We start from the raw sequence: 18287 nt of genomic DNA, 5'->3' as shown, positions 1-18287 counted from the left end.
GGCCCTTCGCATCTATGGGCTTGCTTGTTTCGTTCTAGGAAATGTAGTCTGAAGAGGTTTTTTGAAGTTTCAGTGCAGGTGGTGTGGGACTACAGGCTTGTAAGGTCAGCTCTGCTCAGGAGCATAAACACCACTGGTCACAGGTTTGGTGTGGCAGAAACATAAAGCAGCAAAGACAGCTTGGGGAACATTTAGTGGCAGAAGTTTTCTTTGAGCTTGTCCAAAGAGAAAGAGTTTTAAGAAGTAGGGAACCAAAATAGGGATATTTTGGTTTTCCATGTCATCAGGACTGAGGTGGGAGAAATGGATCTGGCTATTTCTAGGTGAAGATTTGGATTGGAGTTTCTCATCATTGAGTAGGTAATGAACGATAGTTCTGTGCTCTGCATTGTCAACAACTGATGATGTATTGCTCTTCTGGCATGCAAGATTTCCTGAGCTATTGTATAAATACACTGCTGAAACAGCACATCAGGTCTGTTCTGAGTAAGCATTCCGTGCCTTCAGATGCATTGACTTGAATATTAACCTATAAATGTTCACATTCTTTAAAGCTGGGCATATGTGCTTACCTCTGCTTTGTACTTGCATTCGCAGAAGAATCATAGTGTACTTGCTTCTGTCCCATTGTTCAGTTGGAAAGGCAGTTGGAGTACCAGACCAGCTGGCTTTATATGCAGTACAGATATTCAAAACAGACTTCTTTGGGGTTTGGCTTGTTTGGGTTTTTTCCCTTGTACTTTGCTATAAAAATTCAAGTAGGCTATAGTGTAAGATAGTGGATTTTTTTTTTTCTTTCCCTTATATTGTTTGACCAGGAAGTGTTCTTAAAGACATGGAAACATAAGCATTGTGTGTTAGACGTAATAGTATTTGCCTCTTTGAAGCACTGTCTGTGGGAAAGTCTTGCCCATTATAGGATATGAGGAAAGTAGTAGTTCAGTCAATAATCCTGATTTAATTTTTCTTTTTTCTTCTTCTTTTTCCCCCTTTTTCTTTCTTGTGCGAGGGCATCTTAAACTTTATTATCTGACCAACACTTTAAATTCTAGTATTGCAAAATTACATCTGCAAAGAATGCAGTGTGGTTTTTTTGTGATCATAAAACATAATGCTTCACAAACATATGGGGATAAAAATTTCTAGTTTCCAGTTGATTTAAGTGGCGGTAGATTTCATCAGAAAACATATGTAGGGCTTATTTGAGCTGGATACCAGATATTCTTTTTCACTCAGCAGTTTTTCCAGCTGTAAAATTTGCTGTGTCTAGAATTATAATCCTTGTTTAATAAATGTTCACTGATATTCTTAATTGTTGTCTTTAGTGATTATTAGAACAGATTAAGTCTGCTAATTATATAATATGTTGTAGACATTAATGTTGATGTTTCCTGTTGAAGTACCTCCATCAACTGGAAAAAGTAATTCAGTATGGATGAATTGACAAATTAAATATGTTTGTGCTAAAAGCCAACAATGAGTATTGTAGGTTTGATAGAAAAGCAACATTCTAGATGGCAATTTTCTCCACATATGGGCTTACTTATTTTGTTGCATTTACTTTTCAAATCTCAACAGTGTGCTTCAAAGGTATGGGAACCCGTCTTCTCTGGAAAAATGTTTTTTTCATGAGTTGCATTTAGGCTTCCAGTGTGGGCAATATTTTGTGTCCTGTTCCCCAAATAAAAATGAAAAAGTAGCAGACTTGAGGCTTGTTTCTTGCCATTTTTTCTGAATGAGAAGTAGCTGTTCAATATAAGCAATAAAGTAATCTGTTTTAGGACAATTTTGAGTTTTCTAGCAGTTGTTGAATGAAAATTAAGCAATAATTTAAGGTTAAAAAAAGAACGGGGGAGGAATATAAGCAAGCCGGGTCTACCTTGCACATTTGGGAGACATCCAGTGTGATTTTGCAGGCTATATAATTGTATGAATGTTCCTAGACCCCAGTGGGTAAATTAATTCCTGGACAAGTCTCTTGTTACTTTTGGGACTCTCTGCACTGTAATGTCTTATACTGTGTAGATTTGTCTGTAGAAACTGGTATACCTGCTGGTTCTAGCAAGTTTCTAAGGATTGCAACTTGATTTAGCTATGTTCATCACTTACTTTTTGCATTTGTTTATAAATGCTACTATTAAGTAAAGTAACAATTTGTACTTCTGAAAACTCCTGTTATGTCTTAAATACCTGGTTTGTGATTTTTGAGGATGCAGTGGTGTTGATCCATCTACTTTTTCATACATTTGTAGTATTTCCCAGTTACTTCTGTCAGTGTTGTAATGTACAATACAGAACAACATAGAAATGGTAAAGAATTTACATAATTGTGATAAAGTTAACAAGCGTACTGTCCTGTTTTCTAGATAAAATAATCAGACATAGAGCTTGTACTTTGAAGGACACTGCTCATGCTATCATTGCTGCTGAACTGGATCCAGAATTTAATAAGATGTGTGAAGAAATTAAGGAAGCGAGAAGAAAAAGAGGTATGTAACATCTTGTATCATAACACAACGTATATGGGGCAGAAAGCAGAATTTACAAATGTCCATATAAAAATTTAAATTTAAGATGAAATATGGAATATTTCCATATTGGACTCAGGCAGTACATGCTAAAAGGTGACTGAGCTTGAAACTTGTCTGCTTTTTCCAGCTGGTCTGATAAGGCCCCATCCTTCTTTGCAAAAGAAGGATGCATTGCCCCTTGGTACAAAAAGTCTTGTAGAACGTGTTGAACGGGTAAATGTTGGGATTGCTGTACTTATTGAAGACATGTTGAAACCAGAGCTGTATGTAATGCAGTGTAATAACAGTTACGGTTAGGGAGAGTGGCATTTAAAACAGTGGCTTTTCAATTCACCCTGGCACGTGCACAGGTGTACTTTTGGTGACAATCAGTTAATTTTTTGGATTAAGAAACTATGACGTCCACATTGAGGGGAGCACGAGGTTGACAATCTGATGGTCCAGAACCAGGAATTATAGCCCCCTACATTAGAGGACATCAGTGACTTAGTTTTTGTTTAAATTAGAGCAGCTGTTTCCAACTTGTGGTCCCTAGACCTCCAAGTCTGTGGGCAGCTTCTAAGATGACCACAAAAGGTAATCAAAAGCCCAAACGTATTCCCAGCAGGGCTCTGTTTACATGAAAGATTCTGTTCCTCCACAGAAAATTTTTAAAGTACTGAAAGTTGGAAAAGGTTGAAAATCCCTGGACTATAGCATTAGAACAAAATCTCATGCTGATTTAGGGATTACTGATTTCAATAATTCCAGCTTTGTCTTGGCAACTTGTTTCCTGCTTTGCCTTTGTGCTTTGGTAAAAAAACTGCATTAATTGATTTATAGGTTGAATTTGGCTGGTCTTAATTTATAGCTGCCGGTTCTTGAAATTCTTCTCTCAGTAGATTTATTAATAAATTTCTTTGAACTATGGAAGTATCTGTAGGCTTTCTCTTCTTCAGGTTTAAATGGATACAGTTCCTTTTATTTTTCCATTCAGTCATGCATTTTTTTTTGTCTAAATTCTGCACAAGCTTCCAGTGTGTGTCTTGAATTGCGGATAAGAGAACCAATTGTAATTCACCGTGGTTGTAGAATAGAGCTAATATAATGCCTTCATTTCTCCTCTGTACTTTTCTATTAGAAGTATAAGAATATTCACAATTCTGGCCTTAGTGTCACACTGAGAGCTATGCTCAGTTAATTATCCATTATGAGTCCCCCATGATTGTTAAAGGTTATTGCTTCCGAGGTTAAAGTAACTGTTTGTAAGAGATTTTTGTTACAGAGAGTGACTATATAGCTTGTACGTCCCTCCTTGCAAGTCTCGCAAGAGCTAACTGGAACGCTGCCCTTCTCTTTGTGGCAGTGACCAAGCAATATATATTTCTGGGGGCAAAACCTGAAAACTCTGTTGAAAGAGGTGGGTTTTCAGAAGTTGTAATTAAGGCTGATGGTGTCATGCAATTAACTCCTTAAATCAGAAGAAGAAGATATTATTGGTGTCAGATGCTGGTTGGTGGACCTTGGGATATAGGTAGGTGACTGGCAGTACCAGTTGTTTGTGAGTGACAGCTCACATGCCACAAGGTTTCAAAGCGTGCTCTACACATTGGCATGGAAACCTGTAGTGTCACAGATCACACTGCAAAGATGCTCATGTTTTTGGAACCACATCGTGATGATTTCAAGAACAGACAAGCTCTGCAGCTGATCCAGCTGCAGAGTGTGGAAGGCTAGGATGGCTTACTGGATTAGCGAGGACGGGAGGTATGGAATGCATGGAAGAAGTTGTATTAGATTAACTGATTATGAACAAAGAAAAGTATATCAGACTCTTGGGGTCTGAGGAAACATCATGCTGTAAGGCAAGCACAAGGGATTGTCCTATCCGTGGATCAGGAGTTGTTTGTAAAGATTGTGGTGTAGAACATCAAGAAGATGGCACTTCAGGCACATAGTCTTGGCACTGGTCACTGTAATGGATGGAAGGGATGTGAATGCTGGTCAACCTTGCCATTACTCCTGTTTTGCCCAAGAGAATATGCTCAGCAAGATAGCAGATCAGCAAAATCACAGTGCTTCTACTGGTCTGGACTTCGACATGTATCCTGTTTTGGAACATTTTGGACAAGGCATACAAAGGCACATACTTGTGTTTTCTTCTTTTGGCCACAGGGTTATTAAGGGATTTCTGGTTTCTTCTTTGGATTATTTACCAGATGGTCAGGTATAGAAGGGATCCCCAGATCCTCCTCCTTCTCCTCTGCTTCATAATAAGAGTATATTTTGAAATAATGGAAGGTTTCAGGAGGAAATACTTGGGGAAAACTGTTTAAGTGGTGTAAACTATGTCTTTTGCTGTCCAGAAGCTTTGTGCAACTGGTTACCTAAATGCAAGAGTGGTTGCTTATACCAGGCTGTTTGCCTGAGTGGAGCTACCCAATGAAATCATGCTGAATTGGGCAGCCAGCCTTGTTGCTTGACCAGTGTAGGAGACAAAGTGGTGGGGAATTAAAGTACTTCTTTTTAATATCAACAAGAGATGTCCAAGCAAGGCCTTGAATGAACGTTTAGACTGAAGTTCCAGTGAGTGTGCTTCATTGTATGATGCACAACAGGCTTTTGTTCAGCTCAAAGTACTCTCAGTTTCCCTTTTCATCGCCCTTTAAAAGTTCTGGACTAGGACATGTAAAGTGTGATGGGGGCAAAAAAACCCACTCAGTGTCCACGTTTCTCTTCATGTATGTCTGGACTCAGCTTGATACAGGATCGTACCTTCAAGCCTTACCAGCGTTAAAATTCTTAGTTTGCCAACAGGACTCTTGGGAAAGAAGGGTAATAATTCAAACAGTGAACTATGGGAGGAAAAAAGTCCAGGTTTATCATGCAAATCTACTAACAGTTCTTGAACTGACTATAAAACTTGTATTAATACCTTCTCAGAAGAGGTCAAGATAGTGTTGCAGTTCCAGGTTGAGTCAGAGTGGGTGGCTGTGGCCATCAGAAAGGAAATTCCTCTTCTGACAAGAAGAACGTGTCCCTCAGTTACGTCTTGGCCAACATTTTCTTGGCTACATTTGGAAAGACTTCAGCATTTCAACATGAAATTTGGATGGAATTGAACAAGCTGATCTGCATGAAGCTTCTAATAGATTCTGGGGAAATATTATGAAGTGTTTCTGTCTGGAATTGCAGGGGAGCCTGGTAGACAAGTGACGTGCTGTAGGCTTTTTAATCCTTACTGAGTTGAGAAGCCATTGATTTTCTGAATTGTGCCATGTATTAGCTCTTAATTTATTTCCAGGATAGTGAAGATGAGGGTTAAGGCTAAAAGGCTCTATATCCATTTTCTTCAAATTTCTCTTGGCAAGTTATTTAGCAATCTTACATAGTTTGAAAATTGAAGGTATTTTCTACATCACTTTTTTTTTCTACATTTTTTTCTATTTTATTTGACAGATCTGCCATGTTTATTTAGTACTGAGATTGGGCACCAATCTCGAAAGAAGTACTGCAGTGTTACAGAGTAATAAACTGTATAATAAAATTATTATCTAGAATTTAAACTAGAATTTCTTGTTCTTGTATTACTGAAATGTGGTGCTGTTCTTGAAAGACTGTAAATGAATGGTTAGCAAGTTCTAAGCTGGTAAATTAAAAAAAATAGCAAAAAAAAATAGGTTATTTACCACTTCTCATTGAAGTGAGGAGATAACAAGGTAGAAGTGGATGTTTTAAGTAATGAAATATGTTTGATAGGCAGTTTAAAGTATTTGTAATGGCACCTAGAAACTTTTGTTTCTGTAACTATTAACTGTTAGGTGAGAGTTCCTTTGTGCATCTGTTAATTTCTGCTTCCATCAATTTTAGAGCTTCTTGTCACCTCTTGGTCGCTTGGCTCTGGTTACTCTTGGAGGCACGATGTGACATTTTGAAGACTGTCTTAGTGGATAGACAGGAAATTCTAGTTCACAAATATGAAACTTCAGAGATTCGTTTATGTCTTTAAAATGTGCATTTTTAAAATTTAATTTAAAAAAACCCTATGAAATAGTAGAAGCTGAGATGAACTTACATTACAGAAAGCAAACAGACTTTTTTAAAAGCAGAATTGCATTTTCTTAATCTGAGAGCTCATATTGACTCTGAAATGGATCCGTTTTACATAACATAGATCATGGTGACAATACAAGGCTTTTACTCAGATATTCTTTTTGATATGGCATACTATGCCATTATGAATTGCCACTTATTTTAAATCATCTGTTTAAAATTAGGAAAAATTGAAACTGTCAATAAGAATTTGCTTTATAGAGGAAATATGGATAGAAGAGTGCGATCTTTGGGGACCCCAGTGTGAGAGACAGTCATATTTTTCTGAGCCATCAGAGCTGACAGTTTTAAGACCGTGCAACCACTAAGTTATTTTGTCAGTAGAAAACAAATATTCTTGATTTTAATCTTTCTTTCGGATGTCCAGCTAAATATTAATTGATGTGTTCTTATTGCGGCATGGTATTCTAACGTTTCTTTTGAAATTCAGTGGTTTTATGCAGCCTGGTTTATTTAAATAGGTATGGTTATCTTCTGTATGCAGGCTTATCGGTAACAGCAGAACAAATAAATCCTCATGGTTCCACTGTACGGAAAACAGAAGCCAGAGTTGAAGAGGCGTTTCGGAACAAACAGAAACCCACAATGGCGGTGTGGCCCAACTCAGCCAATAAATGTGCATGTGAGTACCATGGGTAATCACTGGGCAAAAGCAAAGGTGCTTTCAGTGGCAAACGTTTCATATGTGTTGCTGCTGCTGTTTACTGATTATTTCCAGAAGTAATTTTAGGTGTGAAACATGAAACTTTAGGCAGTACTCTTTTTCTGATTACCTGAAAACACCCAAGAAGTTGTAAAGAAGCAGGATTTCTGGTTTTGCGATAAAGAATGTTTTTCTAATATAATATGAATATTACATTTTATTTGTAAAAAAACTACTTTAAGTATAAGACGACTGATCTAATGAGAAAATCACTTCTATCTGTTTGATGAGCATTAAGATTTGTTTACTCTGTGCATGTGCATTCACAGGTACGTACCTACACCCTGCTTCATACACTCTCACATGTGCTATAGTTACTCACTTCCTATCTTCAATATGTACAGTATCATGCTAAAAGTTAGAAAAGAGATTGCAAATTTAACTTTATTTCCCTTTATGGCACCTGGTTTTCAATAGTCGGTACCCATTATTGGAGGATGTTAAGATACTCTCGCTGCAGCCCAACTGGATTAGCCCAATTAATTGACTGAAATTTCTAGAATTTTGAGGAGTGGCTTTTTAACTGTGGTGTAGGTAATCAGAGGCACTGCTAATTATTTTCAAGAGGTAAGTTGATTAGAATGGGTAAATACACAACAGATATTTTGGTTATAAACAACATAAAGACTATAAGAGAAAGTAACTATGAGGGTTATACTGATAGTTGTGCATGGCTTTCCTGCTGGAGGTGTGCAATCCATGATTAATATATTATTAGTAGCATTATCAATTATAGCTTAATAGGCAAACTGATAAATTGGAGCTGACAGATTTTCATTGGTTTTCGTGCTCTCCTTCATGGTACTTTTCCTTGGTGAGAAACAGTTTTCTGGGCATGGTGATAACTGCCCAGAGATGAATGTTGTTTGTATGAATGATAGTGTTGATGTCAAATAGTTTAATTAATTAGAGGTGTATGGTTTTATTTCCTGAAGCTGTAATTTCTTCCGTTAAAGGAATTAAAGTCAATTGAACAGAGTTATGGCTTGAATAAATTGTTATATAATAAATTGATGATGTGGATCCAAGCTGTTCTTTATTCATTTGGCAGCTTGTGCAAAAACAGAGAGAGGAGGGAAGGAATTCTCAGTATTTCATCTTTTTAAGTTTCCTATGAAATCCAAGATGGAGATTCTGAGTCTGGCTGATCCACAGAGCACTTTCCTGCCTCTGTGTGCTGTGCAGCAGACGGTGGGCTTTAGAGACCTCCAAGCCAGACATCACTTGGGAAGAGAAAGAGCCATTACTGGTGACTTGTATAAAAAGAAGCTCTGGTACCTCAAATTTCTTCTCCACCTGATGCTGTGGGTGCAGTGACAGTCGACCAAAAGAAACTGCCAGTGTTCCTCTGAGTAAATAAAAAAAGAGCTAGCGTTAAGGCTCTGTTCCTGCTAGGATTTAGGTGAAAATTTGAGGCTTGGGGGTGTTTGGGCCTACGATCATATGAAAATGTGCCTTTTAAGGCTTAGTCTGGGAAAGGTCCAGGAAGGATGCGATGCATCTAGTAATCAAGAGAGAGAACCAGGAATTGATGAGCAATCAGAAGTCTGCAGAGGGGATTCAAGTAGTGCATGGGCACACTCAGAGACTGGGAATTGGGAAGAGATGCAGTCTTAGGTGGGTGTTAGGAGGAAAGAGCAGGGGTGAAGTGAGAACAGAACAGAGCAGATTGTGGGCAGCTCATATAGCAGTAAATTATATGGCGGATTGTGATTGTATAAATGGAAGAAACTACTTTAGAGAGGGGATTTCTGAACAGAGATGATTTTAGAGGTAGAGTGGAAATGTTTTTATGGTCAAAAACTAAGTTGTTTTTTTTTTAAGACTATAAAGCATTATACAAGCAGAGTAACAAGACAATGTTTCGTGTATTTTAATTGCACAGGATTGTACTTTCCAATTAATAATTCTGAAAATCTTACATTTTTTCTGCTATGTGAACTTGAATTAGGTTTTTTCCTTAATAAATTGTAGATAATCTAATCGTAATATTGTTTTCCTGAATACATTAATTTGGGACCTTTGTTTTGTAGCTGTTTTCTAAAATACTGTAAAAGGTCAATTCCTATGAAACACTATGAAACCCTAAAAGAAATTGTCATCATCTTCTCTAAAACCAGAGTTGACTACAGACAGTGCAGCAGACTTCCCCAGTGTAGAGCCCTATTTACTGTGCAGGACTGCCACAATGGAGAATGAGAGCTAATTTATCATGTGCTGGCTTATTTTCTGTGGTTATGTATTTTGTATGAAACTTTATGGCACAAAATATTTGTTCTATTTGAGGGCATGGTGATACGTGTTCCTAAGTTAGATTTAACCTGCAGCTTCCATTTCCCTTGTTGAAGGTACACCTGTGTACTGTGATGGTATATCACAGTATAGATGAGTTTTAGAAGTATTGCATTGCTAGAAGTTGCTGAAAATCCATTTGGGAGAGTTCTGCCGCAGATAATTTTAAAATATTTCCATATTGGCTGCATATTTTGAGAAAACGGCAAGTGTTTTGGTGAGAATTTAGAACAGGACATAGGTCAAAAGCCTGATAAAAGTAGTTGTATGAGCATAGAATCACAAAATTGCTGTGGTTGAAGGAACCTCGGGAGATCATCTAGTCTAATTCCCCTGCTCAGAGCTGGTTGCTCGAGGCTGTGTCCAGCTGTGTTTTAAATATCTCCAAAAACAGAGGCTCCACAACGTACCTGGGAAACCTCTTCTAGTGCTTTGCCACTCTCACAATAATTTATTTTTCTTGCTTTTTAATTGAATGTGTTGTATTTCAACCTGTGCCCATTACCTCTTGTCAGTGGGCACCGAAGCGAAGGGGCTCGTTTCGCCTTGGAATGTACATGTGTGGAAAAGGAAACTATCAGCAACGTGCAGTTTGGTGTGTCTGGTAAATTAATCATTGCCAAGTCATTTAGATACACGTCAGTGCATAAAACATTAGCATCTTTTTAATTATTGGGATGCTGTATAGTTAAACTTTGTCCCACTGCTCTATTTTGACAGTAGATGGAGCACGTTGCATATTATTTTACTGTCTTGCGGTTGCTTCCTTTAGTGTTACATATAAATAAACTGTATGGGGAAGATTTGGTTTTACATTCTTACCTTTTTTTTTTTTTGCAGTATTTAATAATATGTTGTAGTGATAGACTGCAGATTTTATTTTTTCTTCACAGAGAAGATATCTTTTATGCCATATGATGACTATGATAGCTGTGAAAATGGCATTTGGAGCAAATAAGAAAATTAAAATATTTTGTGCTATGTGAAGTATTAAAGTATGTTTTATATAAAAGTCATTTTATGAAATATGAAGTAAACAAACCACTAACTTTTCCCAATAATTGAAGTGATTAATGGTGTCTACGGAGAGAACTGTAGGGAGATCAAGCAAAGATATAAAAAACTGCTGCAGAAAATCTAGTTCCGAAATAAATAATATTGACACAAAGCTATGTGTTTCTGCTTCATAATGGAAAGGAGGTTTTGTTTTGGCAGGGGTATTTCTAAAAAAGATTTTTAGAAAGAAAAGATCTTTTGTTTGTAATCTTGCTCAGAAACTGTTTTATTCATAGTCTTTGTCTGATGTTCATCTGTTTGGTCTCTCTTCTTTGACCTCTCCTCTACAGCAGTGTCCGTGATCCCACGACTGCCGAAATGCCTTATCAAAGGACGTGGCAGACCGGATGCCATATGGCTTTTATTGTTTTAACTATTTTCTGCCTTTTGGACTAGTTCTGAATTTGGATTCAGATTTTGGATGCTGGCATATTAACAGTCACCCAGACGCTAACATTAAGATCCTAGTAGCTGCTGCTGGTTTGTCACAAATCCTACACTTGCTACTGTTTTCTTTCTCCTCCTGCTCTCCAGAAAAGGGATTTGACTAGGACTAATTCTCACTTGAGATAGAGGCCAGTACTGGAACTTGACAAACACCATTAAAAAAGATTTTCTGGAATTGGAGGACACCTTTGTCCTTAGAGGACATTGGAGCTGAGACAACTGTCTCTTTTTATTTCTTTACCATTTTGTTCTGGGCAGTGTAGGAGTTGGCATCCTGGATGAGGGCAGTTTGATCTCCTTTATCTGATGCAGGCTTCCACCAGGTGCTTTAAAAGGAAGTCACAAATATTTGAGAAATAAAAATTATTTTGGCATGCTTTAGTTTGAAGGAAATACCGTCTCAGCTGATTCTGAGTTGGTTAACAGTTCTTTTAAAACCCACAGGCTTTGTAATTCTTCAAATTTTAAATGCCTTTTAGCAGTCACAAATGCTGACTGCCTGTTCCTTTTTGGGATCCCATCAAACTTTTGGACTCAGTGATATCTAGTGGTAAAGAAATTTTCTTTCATCACTATTAAATATCTGCCCCTTAAACCAATCAAATGTCTTTTTCTCTGACAGAGGGCAAAGAGGGTCCTACAATTTACCTGATCAGTGACTATTTTGTATTCTCTTGTTATTCATCTCCTAACTTAGTAATGCAAGATTGTTCAGCCTTCTTAAGGGGATTTTCCTGAAAGCATTATTGCCACCTTTCTTATAAACATGGTAAAAAGAGAACCTTTTTCTAAAAAGTTTTTTTTTATGACTTATTCTAAAATATCTTTTTTTTTTTTTCCTTAGAGTGGTATGCACGAGTGGTGTAAAAAAAAAAAACAGTTCTCAGACCTTTCAGATATATCTTACTCCTTCCTCCCTTTTCAAAATTGTTTAAAGACTTGGTGTAAAGTTTCTGTTTCCAGAAGTTGTTACCTTCTTGTGATTATTACCAGTTTCTTAACTTCAGTTTTCTTTTTTCTTTTTTCTTTTTAATTTATTTTTGCCTCCTTGACACAGAAGCCAGTCAGCAGCCTTGAGCCTTTCTGATATGTGATATAAATGAATGCCATAAACTCTATTGAATGTAATTTCAATTAGATAGGGGGGCCTCTTCTCTGCTTAGGAAGAGAAGGAGAACCTTGCATTTGTTCGTGGCTGTCTTGCAGCAGGGAAGGTGTCACTCAGGAGTCCTTAAGAGCCAGCTGAATGTACCGAAAATGTAAATAGCTGTTAGAGTTGCTATTGTACAAATCTACTCAGCAGAGGGAAAATGAGCAGATCTATAGAGGTGGAAAGTCTAAAACTGATCTCCACAGGTGATATTAATCTGATTGTCTCCTCTCTTTTGACTTCATTTTTCTCTTTAATTTTCTTATATGAATGTCTTGTCATGTACTTTACTAACATAATTACTCTGGTTTCATGTAGATTATATTTTTAGCTTAGTTTCCCAAGAAAATAATACCTGTGCTCTCTGTCCATCCCTGCTTCCCTAATGACTTCTGAATCATGTAGCTGGGTTCAGACAGATTTGACAGGACATGAGGGCTGAAAGATTAGATTCCTGCGGGTTTTGTGAAAATTGCTAGCTGGATAAATCATAAATCTACGCATCTACTGAAGGAAAAGGCTACAGATTGAAAATGGTAGTTAGCTGTTCTGCCTGGCCTTGTCAGCTGATCACTTAAAACATTGTATTGGGCAGACATGGCATGCACACCTCAGATGTCTATTGTGTGTCCTCTTCAGCCAGTGTGGGGAGGAACAGAAGATACTGGGAAAGTGAGAAACACTGGGAAGAGCTTGAGTTGAGAGCATTATAGGAAAGGAGTTGACTAGGGGGAGAAAATGGATGCAAACTGGGGGTGCAAACTGGAACCCAGGAAATTCCATCTCAACGCAAGAAAAACTTTACTTTGAGGGTGCCAGGGCACTGGAACAGGCTGCTCAGAGAGGCGGTAGAGTCAGATATTCAAATCTGCCTGGATGCGTTCCTGTCCAGCCTGCTCTAGGTGAACCTGATTTGGCAGTGGGGTTGGACTAGATGATCTCCAAAAGTCTCTTCCAACCACTAGCATTCTGTGATGCTGCAACCAAGATGGTTTTATTTTGGAAATGTCTCCTCTTCCGGAACTTGATGACACTTTGTTGAGTAGAAGTGCCCAGATTCTTCAAGTATTTGCTGACATAACATAAACCGTTATAGATGCTGCTGATGGTCATAAATATGTTAGGTTGTTGCATACAGTTTTTTAAATGTATTTTTCAGGTCTGTGCCTTGAGTACCTTCCATCTAGGTGAAGAAAATGCCATATCTCTTAGGGGTTAGTTCACTTCAAGCTGGTCAAACTCCACGTTACTCCTAAAGCTGCTGTCTTGCCTTTTCACTGGTTGCATATTTCCACCATCTCCCCTGGGCCAGCACCATCATTCATGGGTTGGAAAGCTCAGTTGGGGAACTGAAGATGTTGAAAACTAACCCAGAAAAAAAAAATATAACGTTTCAGATGGATTTAGTTCCCTTATCTGTTTTACTGCAGGAACAGTAGTGCCGGCACAAATGAGGTAGTGGAAATGCTATAGCTGGCTTTGGAGCGAGAAATGGCTTTGTCTGTGAGTGGAAGCTGGCACCTCATTTGGCTTTTTAAGCCATTGTGGAACTGTGCTCTGTTCTTTCTTGCTGCTTATCTCTGACTGCAGTTTGGGACTTTGTGACTAAAAACCCCAGAGACTTTCAAGTGGACTATTCAGTGCCCCTTGGTAAGGGATGTGGAGCTACTGGAAGCAGCTAAATTACTGTGGCAGATAGATAGATATCCTGGATGCTGCATAAGAGGGTGTAAATTGCTCTCAAGGCTTTGAGCTACTTTACGCACAAGACATCAGAAAGAAGTTTAGGTTTTTGATCATGGAAGAAAAACTTGAAACACGTGCATTGCTTCAAGTGGTTCTTGATGATACTGCAGCCGCAAAATCGAGATCCACGGTGATCTTGCTTGACATGAGAATCTTCATTGGATTTTAATCCCCAGGAATTCTTCATGAAATAAAGGTAACAACAGAGAATCGACTGATGGATGTGAGTTTTATCATTTAATGACAAGAGGATTCATGTTCTCTCATGGACTTTTTAGCAGTGCAGAGGCGTATAAGGGTCTTCTTTTCTGCAGCGTAGAGTGAACTTGTTATCCTCCCCCGATGCTGTGCCGCACTCACCAGACTGTAGTACTCAAACTACAGGGATTTCAAGAGAAACGTACCTGCTTTGACTGCTGCATCTTCTCATTAGAGTTCCTCCACACTAAGGCAAGCAGACTTGCTTGTTAATGACTGACAATCTTTGAATCTTCTAATTATATCCGCTTCCTTTTCCAACTGTTAACTTTATTTCTATATAGTCTGCAGTTCTGTCCCTGTACTACTGGATTTGCAGCAGGACAGCAGCAGTGTGTACCTTAACACCTCAACTTTGATGCTTCTGTACCTTTTTTTTAAAAATCTGTTTTCCTGAGACCATACTAAACAGAAAGGTGACACTTAGCTCTAGATCTTGCAGAAATACCTCAGGAATGTGGGAAAGATTTAGATTTTTTTTGGTCGTATTGTTTTGGGTTTTTTGACCATCACTGTTCTTTAGTATCCAAGAACTGCACCCTGTTCTGGATGGGGTTGATGTGCATTGCTAGGTAAGGGTGTTTATTCCACCAGAAGATTTTGTTGTTATTTCTTGTATCTCACTTGAGAATGTTAAGGTAGAACCCACCAGTGGGTGAGAATTTCTGAAAGTCCACTACAGATTTCATTTTACTTCTGCCTAGAGGACTAGTCCTTCCACAGTAAGTACAGAACTCCCTTTTTAATCATGGGAGGCCACCTCTGGGGGACATGCTGTCTGGCTTAAGTCTGGGGATCTTTCAGCAGACTCTTAAAGTATCTCAATATAGGAGTATAAGGGTTGCGAAGCCCCACCTGCTGCTTAGAAATGTAGGGTAATTTTTTTATTGAGTGAGTAATTACATTGTATTACATAGCACGTTTTAGAAATGCTGTCTGCATACACTTTGGTGCTTAGGGGGAAAAAGAGTGGGGAATGGTTGGTTTTGATGCCAACTTCATGTGAACCTAAGTGAAATGTTACGTGTGACTCGTGGTCAAATAGGTATTTATTGTTATTAAAAATTCTGAATAGCGATTTACAAAAAAGCAAACGAGAAAGGAGCTACAACTGAAGTGAGGATCCTCTTGGCAAATCTATAGAGGTTATGTGAAGATTATAGAGAGAAGAGTTCAGCAATTCAGAAGGAAAGTGAATGTATTCATGTGTGAATAATTGGTATTATAATAGTTTGAGTTATAGAAACTCAGTTCTATAAAGCTGGATTCCTCTGACAATAGTATTTCTACTGCCTCTGGCACAAATACTGCCAAAAGTCTGGGTATCAATGGGTAGATTTCAGATGAGTAGTTTTAAAAGGAATAACTGAAAAGGTGTTAATGCATTAACTTGCAATTGTATATACGTCTTTTTTTTTTAACAAAGTTAACTCAGAAGTTTTTTCTTCTGTGAATGTGTCACAAATCATACTGACTATAAAATCAGTAGAGTGGGATTCTACTCTTGCTAGTTTACAGTCTTATAAATCAACATTAAGGTAGAGGAGAGTGGACTCCAGGTTAGGTTTTATTTTTTAGCAACAGTCCGTTAAGCCATTAATTCCTGCCCATTAGCCCTTTAGTTTTGCATCAGTTTTACCCTATGGTAGCTCCTTCTTCCTTTTTGAGTCATATTCAACTGCCTTGCAGGATTCAGAGATAAATTTTACTTTTTCCTGCCTCATATAACAGCTTCTCAGGTCTGTATTCTTGTGCCTTTTTCTTTCCAGTAAATACAGAGACAATCAATCTTGATGATGAAATCTGGTGCCGACTTCTATATTTGGTCTCATGGTTCCTTGCTCCATTAAACATTCCTGCTTGTACCACTCCCTTAGCGTTACTGGGGGAAGTGGGCAGGACAGGAAGACAGATTGGTGGTGGGTTTTGTTTTTACATGTTGTGTTCCTTGCTCAGCTTTTCTCTCTTCCTTGAGGCTTGGCTGTCTTTATAAAAGAAAAACCTGTGTAACGATATTATGGGTGCTAAGGATCTGGAACAAAAGTGTCCTTCTCCTGTCCCAAAAGACTTTCCTTTGCACAGTGCATCCTAGTTGAGAACAAAGAGGTGTCATTTTGAAGGGGCAGTTTAAAAGTGAGGACTAGAAGTCTACTTTTGATACGATCAACAAGCTGAAAACCAGTGAGTGGGCTCAGATTTATTAGCTGGGGGACTAAGAATCTCACTGAGGTCACAAAAATGATGTGGGCAGTTTTGTGTTAAATAAATTCCAATGAGATATTTGATTGGGTTTGTGAAAGTCTGAGGAGACAAAGCTCCAGTGGTGGGGATGGAAGGGGTTGAAAGCAGGAAGGCTTTTATCTGAATGACAGGAGAAAAAAGTTGATTAGAAGTATATGGACAAAAAGAAAGAGGATTTTTGAAGCGTTGATCACTTGTTGTTGACAGGTCTAGGTGGCTCAGGTACTGCCTTAAAACAAGAAGGGAGAGTCTGGGATGGGAATACTTTAGCATTAACTGAATTCTGTTGACCAAATGTGGGTGAAAACTGAAAGTAGCTAGGTTATTGCTTTTGTCAGCACAAGTACTGTGAAATATTAGGAGGGCATGTTCTGCAGTATCTGGTGATGAAATGCTGTTCTTCATTTGTAAGTCTCTGTGGTTGGTTGTAGGTACCAATTTATTTATTTTTTAATATTGTGACATAACATCAGTTTTATAATAATAGCAATGTTTCGACCAAAGCTCTGCTTTATTTGCATACTTTGATGAGGTAGCTGAAAAATATCCTACATTTACTGGTTTTGATGTAGTGTAAACCTCAAAACTCCTGGGAGGACATCTGTAGCACTTTCTGTGGTTGCTTTGTCCTAATTAAAAACAGCACTAAAAACCAACGTGCACAATGTATGTTCAAATACTGCTGCATGAAAGCAAGAGTTCAGCTGGACTTGGTGACTGTCATTTAGGAAGACTTGACATTTAATGAAATGCATAATACAGGATTAATTGCATTTTACTTCAGTGTGATTTCTCCCTTCCCTTAGGAATTTTGGAAATGTACCTGTGTGTTCAGGCAAATTTTGGGTTCTCATCCCTGGTAGAGCTTTGCAGGATGGTCAAAATGGATGCACTAGTAAAATGGGCATATGTAAAGTACAATTAATTGACCTAATAAATGTCAAATATATTTGACATTATATCTGACTCTTAGAGCAAAGTCAACCTAAAAAGCCAAAACCAGCATATCTTTAAAAATTTCAACTTTCAAAATGTAATTTATGCGTTTAAAGACATATTAAATTTCCTTTAAAAGAGTTTTACTCCCCTCCTCTCTTTTACTTACCCATCTTTGGAGTTGACCTGAGGCTAAACCCATTGCCTAATAGGGGAATTTTTTTGTCTGTAAACTTGTATTTCCCTGTTTAGTTTCAGATTTGCTGCTTCAGTTGTTAATGAAAATCTCTTGCACAATCTAGGGGAAGATTACATGAGCTCCTGAAAAGTTACATGTGTAGGTTGTAGTTTGTCATCACTAAAACAGTTAAACTGACTGTAGAAGCTGCCGTTAAATCTACACAATAGCTGGAGAAAGGGGATTTTCCCCTCAAATCTCACAGTTCTCAGTAAGGTTTATTTGTGACTATAAATACACTCTCCAAGGGAGACTGTGTTTTTATGGCAATGTGTCTGTATCTTTAGATAGGTTTGAAAACTAAAAGGTTAAGATTTATTCGTAATGTAGTGGTTAAACTACCTGCTTACATATGCCACTCGTGGGGAGGAAATTCTGGGGTACAGTTGTTCTTCTCTAATTTATTTCTGAACGCTTGTACCTGCACAGTGCTTGTGTCTTCAGAGTGACTTGATAAACACTGATGTTTGTAACTCAGTGTGAGGTTGGCAGACACAGATCTAGGACTTAATATCCCATAAATCAAAGCAACCTACAAATACCAAGGACATTGTGGAGGTGCTCAACCCAGGAGTTCATTTCAAACTGGAGGAAAAT

General features: G+C 38.0%; 1 protein-coding gene across 1 annotated transcript in view; it reads left to right on the top strand.

Annotated features, from left to right (window-relative positions):
- The window catches only part of ATAD2B (ATPase family, AAA domain containing 2B), a 65207-nt gene that overhangs the window by 36422 nt on the left and 10498 nt on the right, over window positions 1–18287 (top strand). Inside the window, exons 21-22 of the mRNA XM_014956884.1 lie at window positions 2367–2489; window positions 7108–7245. Of these exons, the coding sequence (XP_014812370.1) occupies window positions 2367–2489; window positions 7108–7245 (261 nt within the window). The remainder of the gene's footprint in view (window positions 1–2366; window positions 2490–7107; window positions 7246–18287) is intronic.

Source organism: Calidris pugnax, unplaced genomic scaffold, assembly GCF_001431845.1.
Source record: "Calidris pugnax isolate Ruff unplaced genomic scaffold, ASM143184v1 scaffold171, whole genome shotgun sequence".
NCBI classification, from domain to species: domain Eukaryota; kingdom Metazoa; phylum Chordata; class Aves; order Charadriiformes; family Scolopacidae; genus Calidris; species Calidris pugnax.
Note: the sequence above shows the minus strand (reverse complement) of the source record. Positions and strands in the feature narration are given on the sequence as shown.